General features: G+C 37.3%; 1 protein-coding gene across 7 annotated transcripts in view; it reads right to left on the reverse strand.

Annotated features, from left to right (window-relative positions):
* Window positions 1-16,669, reverse strand: part of Pcdh11x (protocadherin 11 X-linked) — a 630,344-nt gene that overhangs the window by 367,380 nt on the left and 246,295 nt on the right. For 6 of the 7 annotated variants that reach the window (XM_060375759.1, XM_060375757.1, XM_060375758.1 and 3 more), the window contains one exon: window positions 15,934-16,014. The exons of the other annotated variant lie outside the window; for it this stretch is intronic. In XM_060375759.1, the coding sequence (XP_060231742.1) occupies window positions 15,934-16,014 (81 nt within the window). The remainder of the gene's footprint in view (window positions 1-15,933; window positions 16,015-16,669) is intronic. 7 annotated transcript variants of the gene reach the window in all.

Below are 16,669 nucleotides of genomic sequence, written 5' to 3' on the forward strand. Positions count from 1 at the left end.
TTTTACTATGTTAATCCTGCTAAGCCATGAGCATGGGAGATCTTTCCATTTTCTGATATCTTCTTCTAATTCATTCTTCAGAGACTTGAAATTTTTTTTCAAACAAGTTTTTGACTTGCTTGGTTAGATTTACACCAAGGTACTTTATTTCATTTGTGGGTATTGTGAAGGGTGTTGTTTCCTTAATTTCTTTCTCTGCCCTATTGTCTTTTGTGTACAGGAGGGCTACTGATTTTTTTGAGTTAATTTTGTATCCGGCCACTTTGCTCAAGGTGTTTATCAGCTGTAGGAGTTCCCTGGTAGAATTTTTTTGGGTCATTCCAGTATACTATCATATCATCTGCAAATAGTGATAATTTGACTTCTTCCTTTCCAATTTGTATCCGCTTGATCTCTTTCAACTATCTTATTACTCTAGCAATGACTTCCAAAATTATTTTGAAAAGATATGTAAAGAGTGGGCAGCCTTGTCTTCTCCCTGATTTCAGTGGGATTTCTTTAAGTTTCTCTCCACTTAGTTTGATGTTGGCTATAAGCTTGATATATATTGCCTTTATTATGTTTAGTAACATGTCTTGTATCCCTGATTTCTCCAAGAGTTTAAACATGAATGGATGTTGGACTTTGTCAAATGCTTTTTCAGCATCTAAGGAGATTATCAGGTTTTTTTTTTTTCTTTCAGTTTTTTTCCTTTCTTTTTTTTTAAATTTTATTTTTTTCTTATCAGTTACATTTTATTAACTCTGTATCCCAGCCGTGTCCCGATCCCTCATTCCCCCCCAGTCCCTCCCTCCCTCCCTCATCTCCACCGTGCCCTTTTCCAAGTCCACTGATGGGAGGGACCTCCTCTCCATTCATCTGATCCTGTTTTATCAGGTATCTTCAGGACTGGCTGCAAAGCCCTCCTCTGTGGCCTAACAGGACTGCTCCTCCCTTGGTGGGTGGAGAGGCCAAAGAGCCAGTCATTGAGTTCCTGTTAGAAATAGTCCTTGTTCCCCTCACTTTGGGAAACCAATTGGTTACTGAGCTACCACAGGCTACATCTGAGTGGAAGTTCTAGGTTATATCCATACATGGTCCTTGGTTGAATGTCAGTCTCAGAAAAGACCCTGTGCCCAGATATATTTGGTCCTTGTGGAGCTCCTATCCTTTCCCCATCAGTCTAACTCCCCTTCTTTCTTATGATTCCCTGTACTCTGCCAAAGGTTTGGTCATGAGTCTTTGCTTTGAAAACACTGCTAGTTAGAGTCTTTCAGATGCTCTCAGTAGACTCCTGTCGTACGTTCAATGCACATCCCATCTGTCTTTCTAAACGAGGATTGATCATCTTACCCCATGTCTGCTCTCTTGATTATCTTTTTTAGGTGTATAGATTTCATTATGTTTATCATATCTTATAGGTCTATATAAGTGAGTATATCCCATGTTTGTCTTTCTCCTTCTGGGATATTTCACTCAGAATGATCTTTTCTAGATCCCACCATTTGCCTGCAAATTTCATGATTTCCTCTCTTTTGATTGCTGAGTAGTATTCCATTGTGTAAAAATACCACAATTTCTGTACCCAATCCTCTATTGATGGACATCTGGGTTGTTTCCAGGTTCTGGCTATTACAAATAGAGCTGCTATAAACATGGTTGAGCAAGTATCCCTTTTGTGTACTTGAACGAACTTTGGGTTTATACCTAGCAGTGGTATAGCTGGGTCTGGAGGAAGCACTATTCCTATTTGTCTTAGAAAGCGCCAGATAGCTTTCCAGATTTGGTTGTACAAGTTTACATTCCCACCAGCAGTGGAGGAGGGTTCACCTTTCTCCACAACCTCTCCAGCATGTGTTATCGCTTGAGTTTTTCATCTTGGCCATTCTGATGGGTGTAAGTTGATATCTCAGGGTCGTTTTGATTTGCATTTCCCTGATGGCTAATGAGGATGAGCATTTCTTTAAGTGTTTCTCTGCCATTCGATATTCCTCTTTCGAGAATTCTCTGTTTAGCTCTGTTCCCCATTTTTTAATTGGATTACTTGGTTTGCTGCTTTTCAGCTCCTTTAGTTCTTTGTATATACTGGATATTAGTCCTCTGTCAGATAAAGGGTTTGTGCAGATTCTTTCCCAATCTGTAGGCAGTCGTTTTGTTTTGATGACAGTGTCCTTTGCTTTACAGAAACTTTTCAGTTTCATGAGGTCCCATTTATTGATTGGTGCTCTTAGAGCCTGTGCTGTTGGTGTTCTGTTCAGGAAGATATCTCCTGTGCCAATGAGTTCTAGGTTGTTCCCCACTTTTTTTTCCAATTGATTTAGAGTATCTGGTTTTATGTTGAGGTCCTTGATCCACTTTGACTTTAGTTTTGTGCATGGTGATAAATATGGATCTATTTTCATTTTTCTGCATGTGGACATCCAGTTGGTCCAGCACCATTTGTTGAAGATGCTTTCTTTTTTCCATTGAATGGATTTGGCTTCTTTGTCAAATATCGAGTATTCATAGGTGTATGGGTTTATTTCTGGGTCTTTTGTTCGGTTCCATTGATTCTCCTTTCTGTTTATATGCCAATTCCATACAGTTTTTATTACTGTTGCCCTGTAGTATAGCTTGAGATCAGGGATGGAGATACCTCCAGATGATCTGTTGTTCTACAGGATCATTTTGGAGATTCTGTGTTTTTTGTTTCTCCATATGAAGCTGAGAATCTTTTTCTCAAGGTCTGTAAAGAAATGAGTTGGTATTTTGATGGGAATTGCATTGAATCTGTAGATTGCTCTTGGCAGTATTGCCATTTTCACAATGTCAATCCTACCAATCCATGAGCACGGGAGATCTTTCCATCTTCTGATATCTTCTTCGATTTCTTTCTTCAGAGACTTGAATTTTTTCTCAAACAGGTCTTTCACTTGCTTGGTTAGAGTCACCCCAAGGTACTTTATCTTATTAGTGGCTATTGTGAAGGGTGTTGTTTCCCTAATTTCTTTCTCAGCCTTTTTGTCTTTGGTATATAGGAGGGCTTCTGATTTTTTTTTAGTTGATTTTGTATCCTGCCACTTTGCTGAAGCTGTTTATCAGCTGAAGGAGTTCTCTGGTTGAATTTTTGGGGTCACTCATGTATACTATCATATCATCTGCAAATAGTGACACTTTGACCTCTTCCTTTCTGATTTGTATCTCCTTTAGTTTTCTTATTGCTCTGGCTAGGACTTCAAGTATTATGTTGAAGAGATAGAGTGGGCAGCCTTGTCTTGTCCCTGATTTCAGTGGGATTGATTTAAGTTTCTCTCCATTGAGTTTGATGTTAGCTATAGGGTTGCTGTATATTGCCTTTACTGTCTTTAGGTATGTGCCTTGTATCCCTGATCTCTCCAAGACTTTAAACATGAATGGGTGTTGGACTTTGTCAAATGCTTTTTCGGCATCTAAGGAGATGATCATGTGGTTTTTGTCCTTCAGTTTGTTTATGTAGTGGATTACATTTATGGATTTCCATATGTTGAACCACCTTGCATGCCTGGGATGAAGCCTACTTGGTCATGGTGGATCATATCTTTGATATGTTCTTGGATTTGGTTTGCAAGTATTTTATTGAGTATTTTTGCTTCAATGCTCATAAGAGCGATAGGCCTGAAGTTCTCTTTTTTTGTTGGATCTTTGTGTGGTTTAGTTATTAGGAGTTAGCACTTCTTTGAAGGTCTTGTAGAATTCTGCGCTGAAGCCATCTGGTCCAGGGCTTTTTTTGCAGGAGAGACTGTTAATGACTGCTTCAATTTCCTTTGGAGATATAGGGCTATTCAGTCTTTCTACCTGATCATGACTTAGTTTTGGTAGATGGAATCTTTCAAGAAAATTATCCATTTCATTTAGATTTTCAGATTTTGTGGCATATAGGCTTGTGTAGTATGACCTAATAATTGTTTGGATTTCCTCAGTGTCTGTGGTTATGTCCCCATTTTCATTTCTGGTTTTGCTGATTTGGATAGTTTCTCTCTGCTTTTTAGTTAGTTTGGCTAAGGGTTTCTCTATCTTGTTGATTTTCTCAAAGAACCAGCTTTTTGTTTCATTGATTCTTTGGATAGTTTTATTTGTTTCTAATTGATTGATTTCAGCCCTTAGTTTGATTATTTCCAGCCATCTGCTCCTCTTGGGTGTATCTGCTTCTTTTTTTTTCTAGTTTTTTCAGTTGGGCCATTAAGTTGTTTGTATGTGATGTTACAAATTTCTTCTTGCAGGCACTTATTGCTATAAATTTTCCTCTGAGTACTGCTTTCAAAGTGTCCCATAATTTTGGGTATGTTGTGCCTTCATTTTCATTGAATTCTAGGAAGTCTTTAATTTCTTTCTTTATTTCTTCCTTAACCCAGCTGTCATTGAGTAGTAAGTTGTTCAGTTTCCATGTGCGTGTCGGCTTTTTGTTGTTTCTGTTGTTGTTGATGTCTAGCTTTAGTGCATGGTGGTCAGATAGTATACAAGGAATTATTTCAATCCTTTTGTATCTGTTGAGGCTTACTTTGTGACCCACTATATGGTCTATTTTGGAGGAGGTTCCATGTGGTGCTGAAAAGAAGGTGTACTCTTTTGAGTTTGGGTGAAATGAACTGTAGACGTCTATTAGGTCCATTTGATTTAGGGCTTCTGTGAGTGCTTTTATTTCCCTATTTGGTGTCTGTCTAGTTGATCTGTCCCTTGGTGAGAGTGGAGTGTTGAAGTCTCCCACTATTAAGGTATTAGGATCAATGTATGATTTAAGCTTTAATAATGTTTCATTTACGAATGTCAGTGCTCTTGTATTTGGGGCATAGATATTCAAGATTGTGATGTCCTCTTGGTGGATTTTTCCTTTGATGAGAATATACTGGCCCTCCTTATCCTTTTTGATTATCTTGGGTTGAAAGTCTATTTTATTAGATATTAGGATGGCTACCACAGCTTGTTTTCTGGAACCATTTGCTTGAAAAACAGTTTTCCAGCCTTTTACTCTGAGGTAGTGTTTATCTTTGTTGCATAGGTGTGTTTCTTGGATGCAACAGAATGTTGGATCCTGTTTCCTTAACCATTCTGTTAGCCTGTGTCTTTTTATTGGTGAGTTGAGTCCATTGATATTGATAGATAATAGTGACCAATGCGTGTTAGTTCCTTTTGTAATGGAGTCGGTGATCTAACACTGTTTCATTGCTTGTTTTCTTTTCATTTTTGTTGGGATATTATCTGTATGCCCTGTTTTCTTGGGTGAATTTGTTTTTGTTGGATTGGAGTTTTCCTTCTAGTATCTTCTGTAGGGTTGGTTTGCTGTGTAGATATTGAGTAAATTTAGTTTTGTCATGGAATATTTTGTTTTCTCCATCTATGTTGATTGAAAGCTTTGCAGGGTATAGTAGTCTGGGTTGACATTTGTGATCTCTTAGAGTCTCCATGATACTTGCCCAGGCCCTTCTGGCTTTCATAGTTTCTGATGAGAAGTCCGGTGTGATTCTGATAGGTCTACTTTCATATGTTACTTGGCCTTTTTCCCTTGCTGCTTTTAATATCTTTTCTTTGTTCTGTAGATTTAGTGTTTTGACTATGATGTGACGTGATGTGTTTCTTTTCTGGTCTAGTCTATTTGGTTTTCGGTAGGCCTCTTGTATATTTATGGACATCTCTTTCTTTAAGTTGGGAAAATTTTCTTCTATGAGTTTCTTGAAAATATTTTCTGGACCTTGGAGTCTGGAGTCTTCTTTTTCATGAATTCCTATTATTCTTAGATTTTGTCTTTTCATAGCATCCTTGATTTCTTGGATATTTTGTGATCGGAACTTTTCTGATTTTACTTTTTCTTTGAGAGAAGTATCCATTTCTGCAAGTGTGTCTTCAGCTCCAGAGATTCTCTCTTCCATGTCTTTTATTCTGTTTTTGATGCTTACTTTTGTGGTTCCTGATCTTTTCTCCAAGTTCTCCAGCTCAAGGGTTTTCTCATTTTGTGTTTTCTTTATTGATTCTAATTCTGTTTTCATGCCTTGCACCATTTCTTTCATGTGTTTGAATTTGGATTCCTCTCTCTCTACGATGGCCTCTATTTCTTTTTTCATTTCCTTTTTATATGCCACTAATTTTTCCTCTACTTGTGTATCTATTTGTTTGTGTATGTTTGCCTGTGTTTCTTTAAGGATATTGTCTATTTCTTTTTTCTTTACTTCCAATTGACTGGCCAGCTCTTTGAAAGATTTGTTCATTTCCTTCTTATGAGCCTCAAATAATTGGGCAAGCATGGCGTTAAAATCATTTTCCTGTGCTTCTGATGAATTGGAGTATCCATGGATTTTGGGGTTTGCTGGTGATGTCACGATGTCCTGATTTATGTTGGAAGTGTTCTTTCGCCTACCCCTGGCCATTGGCTTATCTAAAACCTTCCCTGTTTGTTTTTGGATTCTGCAGATCAGACTGGTACTGTCTCTCTCTGGAGTCTGGAGAGTTCTTCAGGAAGCTGAGAACTCTCAGCGTGTGCTGAGCACTAGCTGTACCTGTGGGAGGAAAGTATGCAGGCACAAACGGAGCAAATGCAAGCGTGTGTGCATGCGTGCGTGCATGTGTGTGTGTGTGTGTGTGTGTGTAAGTGTGCGTGGACGTGTGTCTCGAGTGACAGAGTGATGGCTAATGTTGAACTGTTGAGTGTGTGGGAGGGGCTCTGCACTACATATGTCGCAGGCGCTAGTGATGATTTCAGCACAATTTCTGGCATTAACTGCTTTAACTCCTCAATTAGACCCACAGAGCAGGAACTTCAATGTCCCTAGTGTCCCTCTGTTTCCCAAAGTGGGTATGTGGGTGGGAGGGGGTTTGATGCCTGGCTTCTGTTTTAGAAGGACCCAGGATCTGGGGATCTGCAGATTCTCAAGGGTGTACTCACTTACAGGCAGGTCACTTGGCAGAGATCATGGTATCTGGGGCTTTCTGCTCTCTGGTTTGGCCCTGCTTCTTTGATGTGCTCTGCCAGTTCTGTGCTGCTGTTACTGCCAGGTTCTGAAGTCTTGCTGAATTTGGAGATTTCAGGGTGGTCACATCAGCAGGGATGGGGTAACCAGGCTCTCTGTTCTCTGGTTTGGCTCTGGTTAGTCTTAAACTGGAGGGCTGTTGTGCCCTGCCAGCTCAGTGCAGCTCCGCTGCCAAGTCCTGCTGTAACTGGAGACTGGGTCGCTAGTCCTGGGAGGATGGTACAGCTGCAGCTCGAATCTGTGACTCTGGGACACGTACTTCTGGCTTTTGCCTGCCGCTAAAGGGCTTGGGGCTCCGCCTCAGCGGCTGTATACCCCAGGCAGTTAGGTCTGTTCTGAGAAAGATGAGTCCGCTGTGCTCCTGTGCCGAGGAGGAAGGAGGTCTAGGGGAAGGGAGTGCCGCAAGATCAAAGGATCGTTTCTCTCCTTCCCCAAACAAGTCCCCGGGGTGACCCCAGACCAAAGTTTTAACCTCCTGAGATGTTCCCTTTTGTTTAGAAAGCCTCACCGTGGTTTTCCTGGGTTAGAGGTCCTTCCATTCACCAACTCAGAAGTTCAGGTATTCCACTGCTCAGAAACTGTGTGTGCTAGTCGCCATCTTGGCTCAGCCCCTTTCCTTCTTTCAATTTGTTAATATGGTGGATCACATTGATGGATTTCCGTAAATTGAACCACTCTTGCATACCTGGGATGAAGCCTACTTGGTTATAGTGTATGATATCTTTGATGTGATCTTGTATTCGGTTTGCAAGTATTTTGTTGAGTATTTTTGCATCAATGTTCATAAGGGAGATTGGCTTGAAATTCTCTCTCTTTCTTGGGTCTTTCTGAGGTTTATGTACCAAGGTGACAGTGGCTTCGTAGAATGAGTTTGGTAGTGTTCCTTCTGTTTCTATTTTGTGGAATAGTTTGAAGAGAATTGGTGTTAGCTCTTCTTTGAAGGTCTTGTAGAATTCTTCGATGAAGCCATCTGTTCCTGGACTTTTTTTGGATGGGAGACTTTTGACGAATGCTTCTATTTCCTTGGGGAATATAGGACTATTTCATTGACTTACCTCTTCTTGATTCAGTTTTGGTAAGTGGAATCGATCAAGAAAATTGTCCATTTCGTTTAGATTTTCAAATTTTGTGCCATATAGTCTTTGGAAGTAAGTCCTAATAGTTTTTTTGGATTTCCTCAGTGTCTGTAGTTATGCCCCCCTTTTCATTTCTGATTTTGTTGATTTGTATGGTGTCTCTCTGCCTTTTAGTTAGCTTGGCTAAGGGTTTGTCTATCTTGTTGATTTTCTCAAAGAACCAGCTCTTGGTTTCATTGATTCTTTGAATTTTTTTATTGGTTTTTAACTTATTGATTTCAGCCCTGAGTTTAATTATTTCCAGCCGTCTACTCCTTTTTGGTGTTAGTACAATATAGAAAAAAGGATCTTCTTTAAATGTTTCTTGTTCTCAGAATGACTTTTCTTTGCTCTTGTTAATTCTCAATTGTTAAAAGTTGAGTTTTTAAAATTAATTTATTTTTATTAATTATAGTTTATTCACTTTGTATCCAAACTGTAGTCCCCTCCTTCATCCGCTACCAATAACACCTTCCCTCCCTCATCTGCTCCCATACTCCTCTCCAAGTCCACTGATAGCTGGGATCATCTCTCACCGGGACTGGCTGCATTTTCTTCCTCTGTGGCTTGGTAAGGTTGCTACCCCCTGGGGGGTGATCAAAGAGGGAGCTACTCAGTTCATGTCAGAGATAGTCTCTGTTCCCATTACTAGGGCACCCACTTGGAGAATGAGATGCCATGGTCTACATCTTTGCAGGGATTCTAGGTTATCTCTATTCATCGTCCTTGTTTGGAGCATCAGTCTCAGAAAAGATCCCTGTGGTCAGATATATTGTTTCTGTTGCTTCCCTTGTGGAGTTCCTGTCCCTTCTAGGTCTTTCTATCTCCCCTTTGATTGAGCATCTTTCAGATAGATGCCTATGAGTGCTATAGCTGTATCTTGAGATACCACTATTCCTAATTTTCTGAAAGTGCACCAGATTCATTTCCAAAGTGGTTTCGCAGGTTGGCATTCCCACTATCAGTGGAGGAGTGTTCCCCTTTATCCACATCCTTACCAGCATGTGCTGTCCCTTGTATTTTTTTATCATGGCCATTTTGATGTGTGTAAGATGGAATCTCAGAGTCATTTTCATTTGTATTTCCCTGATGACTAAGGACACTGCATATTTCTTTAACTTCTTAGTCATTCAAGATTCCTTTCTTCAGAACTCTCTTTAGCACTGAACCCCATTTTTAAATTAAATTATTTGGACTATTGATGTTAAATTCCTTGAGTTCTTTATATACTCTGGATTTTAGCCCTTTGTCAGATATAGGGTTGGTGTAGATATTTTCCCAATCTGTAAGCTGCCATTATGTTCTATTGATAGTGCCCTTTGCATTACAAAAGCTTTTCAGTTTCATAATGTCCCATTATAATTTCTATGGAATGTGTACTAAAAATATCAAGGGAGGTTGATTATGGAAAAAGAAGTATTCAGGTGATTGTAATTGCTACATTTAAAAGTTAAGAATTCCAGACAAAGTGGTGCATCAATCAACATATATAACTCAAGTCACTCACCGGATTTTTAGCAGCTATCTATTCACTCTAAATACATACAGCTGCTAACATGTTAGCTACAATTAATACTTATAGATATAACTCTACTATTTAATATTTTATGAAAGCTAATAAAACTGAAAACAATATTAAAATAGACCTGTGATTTCATGGTTTACATGTTACCTTAATTATCTGTATATTTGTATTTAAAACTAGAGACCATTCTATTTAATTATATATCATTTTAGCACCTGCTAGTTTTTAAAAGCAGACAAATTATTTGTCTGTATTATGAAATACAACTAGTTGACATTCAAATGTTTGAATGGGATATCAAATAGGAACTTGATTTTCAATCGAGAAATAGAAATAATTTAAGATTGAATCATGAGTCTAATAGTTTCTATTTTCATTATGGTGCTTTCTAAATTCTGCACTTCAGGAATGATACCATCTTGAAAATGAGCTACTTCACAAAGAACCATAAACTCTTATTCATGAAACAAATGATTATTTTAAAATTTTCATAGCTAAGTACAATGTATCTCAAAACCTAATCTAACCACATAGGTGTTATGCAAGCACATAAGAATAGAGAAGGAAAAAAGAAAGTGGGGTTTTCATTCAGAGGATGGAAGGAGGATAATGGAGGGAGAGGTTAAAAAGAAGAGATACTGGAAAAACCTTTACCTTCAATCCTGTATTTCATAAGACTCTCTCTCTCTCTTTCTCTCTTTACTTGTTTGTGTCTGTATATATGTGTATGTGTATGTGTATGTATATGTATATCTATATGTATATGGTGACAATGTTTATCATAAGAGTCATGGTCAATTCAAGAAAAATAATTCAGTGCTATGCAGAAACCTTTCAAGTTGTTGCTCAGTGTATCCAAGACACTCAAATTATGGGCTATTTTTATTGTTCATTGTTGCCTCTCATAACTTGAAAACAAGATCCTTTTGAAGAAAACACTACATATTTTCAAAGTAGAACTTGAAAGAATGGAGCTGCCATGAGCTGGAAGCTTCCTTTTATATGTTCTAAACCTCATAATATCTAAGTTGCTTTTCAAGCTCCCCATGGAGAAAGGTCACTATCAAAATAACCACCCATAAAGGGAACCCTAATGATATAATAGTGACACCTCTATTTTAGAGCCAACTAATAATTGTCTGATTGTATTTAAAGACCATTTAATAGGAGGGAAATCAGGATGATAAAATAAACCTTGTAAACCTATCCAACTACCTCTGGGTGGAGCAGTCAGAGACCCTGGAAGATAAACTATAACTACATTGTTAACAGATATACTATCCACCTGCCTTTTACATACTTATCTTTTTTTTTTTTCTATTTTAGTTTACTTTTTTTTTTTCAATGCAGTTTATTCAGGAATCTTGAACAATCATCGGACCCTGGGGAAAGCCAGCCCACAGCTTAAATAGCCTCTGGGTAGCCAACCCCAGTGTGCCACATGGGCAATGCAGATAGGTCCACATACATGGAAGCAAGCCAGATCCTCAGCCTTCATGTCTCATCAAAAAAGCATATTTCAGCACCAGGATGAGGTTACTAAAGAAATATACAACTTTTCAAAATGCAGATAATGAATGACATTGGAAGCTCAGTGCCAATGGGTACATCTATAATACAATTTCAAAGTTTAAGTTTCAGGTTTCATGGAATAAAGGAAGAAAGCTTCTTTGATCCAGAGTATTTGCATGCCATCTCTCAGTCATTGTCTTTCAGACATGACATATAAGCTGTAACATGTTATTTAATTAATATTGTTGTATAAACAATACCTGCATAATTACCACACCAGGTGACCACTAAACTGAATGGGGAACTTTGCAGAGGCTCTAACATCCAAGATGAAGGGTACAGGCAATCAGTCATGACTAAAAGGGAGACTCTGTTTTCTTCCAGGACTAGTCACCTCATACATCAGCCATTCCCAAGTGCTCAGCCCTAAACATTTATGCATACAACATTAAGTAGACTCAGTAGGGTATTGTGAGTATGTATGTATACATATATGAATGTAAAGTATATCAATAATCATACTTAAAGAATAAGAGGGCAAGGATTAAATAGGGACTGGGAGACAAGGTGGAAGTTGGAGGAAAGATGTAGTCAAAATGAGAAATGATGTAACTATAGTACTTATATCAGTAATTCTCAAAAGAAAATAATTTTCAATTGTCTTTAGTGAAGCTTTTATTTATAATAGATATATATTAATATACAGTTCAACAACTGGCCCACACACATAAAATACGACATGGACATGGAGAATGTGCAGTCCTAAGCATAATAAAATTACTACACATCCACCTATCACAGCTTAGGGATCATTGTGAAAGAAGGATCAGAATAAGTGTTCTAGAGGTGTAAGAAGAATTCAAAGAAGCAGTGTCTTTTGGACACAGCAGAGCAGCTGCACATATGAACTCACAGCTATTATGACAATATATACATGAGTTTTACAAGCCTGGCCAGACAAAATACAAATGTGGATAATGAAAATGGAGATGGGATACCACTCTTTTTAGCTGCTGGGTGAGGAGAGTTAGTTTTCTCTAGTATCATGGCCCATAGTAAGTAGACCACTCTTTAGTGGAGGAAAAGCAAAAAGATACAAAATTAATTGAATGGAGAAGAAAGTAGATCTGGAAAGAGTTGGTGAGTATGAATATGATCAAAATGTATATTTGAAATTTGAAAATTACTAGTATTTATTGAATCAAATGTAAAATAGAACAGTTTAAAGTACCTCTTCTCTATTCACAGTAATACTACATATAGGGTGTACCTTATCAGTCTAGGTTATACCTCATTTTAAATGACACATTGTTATGGTAATTTGAAATTGAGTTGAAGACTCATGATTCAAAACAATAGAGAATGTCAGATTATTAAAAACACTCAAGCAAAATGCACACACATTGTCAAAATTGTCATATTCTTCTGTAGGTATTTTGTGTTAATTAACAAACCAAAAACTTAAAATTGCACATCATATGGTAGAATAGAACAAAGAGTAAAAACTTTTCTCCACAAAATGAATCTTAGTGAGCTCTCATATTTGTGGAGGGTAAATGTCTAATTCTGTCTAACATTTTTTTATTTTTTTGGCCCAGAAAGAAATGTATTGCCTTCCACTTACAGAGACTAGATATCTAAAATTAAGGTGCCAGAGCCCTTCATAAGGCAAAGAGGAAAGATTTTCTCCCAGGCTCTCAGATAGCTATCTTTTAGCTGCTTCTCCATACTATCTTTCTTCCATATGGGCCTTAATTCTAAATATGCTGTTTAACTTTTAACTGTGCAGAAGCACAATAACTTTTGTTATGTTGGTCAATTAAATTTAGACATTATAACACACATGTTGAAATCATGTATGAGTAGTTGTATACCTCATTTACAGAATTTCAAACTTGTATGGGCCTTAAGCAACTTTAAATATACAAATGAAAAATAAGGTGTACTTTTTTCTCAATTTTTCTGTTCTGCAGATTGTCAGTTACACAAATATAGACTGGATCATATGTTCACGATGTATTATCAGTTCTCCCCAAATGTTTTGAGAATGAATAAGAAGAACTGCAAATGTGATAGTTAGAACATGAAATTTGATGAAACATCAAATTTAGACCAGAGTGATTTAAATGTTATGAAAATTTGAAGTTGTTGATTTGAAATTTGTATTAAAAATTAATCATTTGTTCCTGCAGGGAACAAATTAATTCTGTAACTCTAAAGACAGTCTAACTATATGCAATATTGTGGTATGTTATTATTAAGTAACACATGATTTCATAGATTTTCAAGATATATAAAGATAAGTAAATGTGGCTTTTATCCAATTATATAAATTTCTTTTTATGTGTCTACATTTTTAGAATTTATTTTCCCAGTAACCAATTTTAAAACATTTGAAAATGACTAAATAGAAGACAGTGGATAAATAATTTGATGTCTTGTAATTAGTCTTGATTTTTAACTTAGTAATTTCGATGTAGTATTGGTAATTGACTCCAGAACTTAATCTATGATAAGCAAATGAGCTGAAGTAATCCTCCACATAGGTCCTTTAAATTCTTAACAGTAAATTAATTGGGCAGATAAAAACAAACTCCATAGAAAGTGCTTATACCTTGTACTCTGCAGTCTAGGGTTTGGAAGAATCCTTATGGGAGGGGGGGCAACAACTTGAATGGAGTTTCTTGTCATGTTTTATATTTCCTGATTAAAATTAGAAAAATCCACTTTGAAAATTCTTCAAACTTGAATAATTATTCAAATTTGCAGGCAAATGGTGGAACCTTGAAAAGATCATCCTGAGTGAGGTATCCCAGAAGCAGATAGACAAACATGGAATATTCTCACTTATAAGTGGATACTAGACCTATAAGGATAAAAATACTAAAATCTGTACACCTAAAGAAGCTAAACAAGAAGACCCTGTGTAAGATGATCAATCTTCCAGGATGGACATTGGAAGAAGGAGAAAACAAGAAACAGGACAGGAACCTACCACAGAGCACCTCTGAAGGCCTATACCTAGCAGTGTATCAAAGCAGATGTTGAGACTCATAAGTAGATTTTGGACAGAGTTCAGGGAATCATATGAAAGAAGGGGCAGTTAGGAAGACCTGGAGAGGACTGGAGCGCCACAAAGAGAGCAACAGAACCAAAAAAATCTGGGCACAGAGGTCTTTCTGAGACTGATATTCCAACCAAGGACTATTCATGGATATAACCTAGAAAGAACCCTTGCTCAGATGTAGCCTATGGCAGCTCAGTATCCAAGTGGGTACCCTAGTAAGGGGAACAGGGAGTGTCTCTGACATGAACTCGTGGCTGGCTCTTTGACTCCCCTCCCCCGCCCCAGGGAGGAGCAGCCTGGCCAGGCCACAGAGGAGGACAGTGCAGCCAGTCCTGATGAGGTCTAATAAGCGAGAGTCAAATGGAAAGCCAGGTAGTCCTCTCCTATCAGTGGACTGGGAGAGGGGCATGGGAAGAGATGAGGGAGGAAGGGTGGTGTTAGTAGGTATTGAAGGAGCGGGTTACAGCTGGGATACAAAGTGAATAAAATCTAATTATTGGAAAAAATAAAAATTTAAAAAAAAAAAATGAGCTCAAATGGCTAGTTCCTTGAACAAATTGGAGTAATCTCCATAAAAATTTGCCTAACATAAGAACAAATAATGCTATATATTTTGCTAAACCTACCTTAGTTAATTCATATTTTAGAAAAAAACCCTCATATTCAATTCTTTCATTCAATATACTTAGTTTGACAAGCTTTATTCTAAAGGATTGTGGGTGCCTTAAAATCATGGCCTCTCTTACATTTTCTTCTTCCTCTCCTGTTAATCTCTGTAACATTTTCCAAAGAAATGCAATTATCTGAGTTTCATAATTTTTTTATTTATTGTTATTATTATTTATTACAATTTATTCACTTTGTATCCTGGCTGTAGCCTTCTCCCTCATTTCGTACTGGTCCCACCCTCCCTCCCTCTTCACTCCTATGACCCCCCCCCAGTCTTCTGATAAGGGAGGTTCTTTGCCCCTTCTTTCTGACCTTAGCCTATCAGGTCTCATCAGGACTGTCTGGATCCTCTTTTTCTTTGGCCTAGCGAGGCTACCCTGTCAGGGGGAGTTAATCTATCTGAGCACAGGGAGTACTGCAGAAACTGATGAATCGACCAAGGACCACGCATGGTGAGTACCTAGAACCCTTGCTCAGATATACCCATGAGCTGCCAAGTCTCCATGGGGATTCCTAGTAAGGGGAACAGGGCAGTCTCTGGCATGAACTCAGTTGCCTGCTCTTTCATCACCTCAGTATCTGCCTATTTTTATCTAAAATCTTATTTATTAGGGAAGTCTACCAATTAGAAAAGGAGACTTAATGTCTCTAATAAATTTATACTTAATACATCAACTCTTCTTAGAAATATTGCTTTAGGAATTTTAAGCTATGTGACAGTTCTGCCCCTTTTCTTCCTATTATCTAACTCAGAGCTCATAGTAATTATGTCACTGTTTGGTTTCTCATTTTGGTACCCATTGACTTTTTTTAATTCATTATCAAATTTGTATCAATCCAGAAATTATCTACACCTCCCCTATATTTTCTCTGAACAGAGCTTAAACTTGAATAATTTTATGAATCTTTGAATTTTCATAAATTGTATGTTATACACTAATGAGTTTATATACCATGATGTCTGTTAATCTGTGTTTTGTTTGTTTGTTTGTTGGTTTTAATAGACCAAAATATTGCTTTGGAGGGAAAGTTTCAATTTGCCTACAAAAGGAGTAGGGAGGAAATGTTAAAACAATGTCTCTTTCATACCTGTGGGTGAGGATGAGTCCAGATTTCCACAGTTGTTGCCTCTTTCATGGGGGTGTGAGATCGTACTACTTCCTTCATTGACTACATAAAGGGAAAATAGAGTATTTTAAGCTTCTTGTTAAACCTTAGGGGCATACAAATACATGCACCCAATGTATTCACACAGACATAATACACAAACAAATGAGAAAATTATCTTTTTAAAGAAATAATATTTTATGTAACAAATGTGTTATTATGGGCTACAACATGCTGGTTCTGCCAAGTCCTATAAATAAAGTGTGAAACAGAAAATGTTTTATATTCTCATGGAGCTTTTATTCAAATATAATGAATTTATTTGTTGTATATGAACAAATGTGTGAAGAACAACTTAAACTATTTAAGTCAAAGTTTAAGTTAGAAAAAGTTGATTTTCAGATAAAGATCAACTCACGAATACTATTAAAGGTTACTTTTGCTGTTACATAAGTAAACATAACTTGCTAGTATTACTAGACTAAACATTCATCATCATGTTTCAACTTAGAAAAACCCAGCAACCATGAGAGCCAGAATTCAAAATGAAACACCATACCAGCAGATTTTTCTCATGAGAAAATAAAACAAAGAAAATGAAATGAAGCAATAAGCAAATAAAATTTTGAAAAATTCATCTTTAATCTAGACTTATTCATTAATGGTCACTGAATTAAATTAATTTTGTTTATAGAAACTGATAACATGTATCAAGAAA

This window comes from Meriones unguiculatus, chromosome X, assembly GCF_030254825.1.
Source record: "Meriones unguiculatus strain TT.TT164.6M chromosome X, Bangor_MerUng_6.1, whole genome shotgun sequence".
NCBI lineage: Eukaryota > Metazoa > Chordata > Mammalia > Rodentia > Muridae > Meriones > Meriones unguiculatus.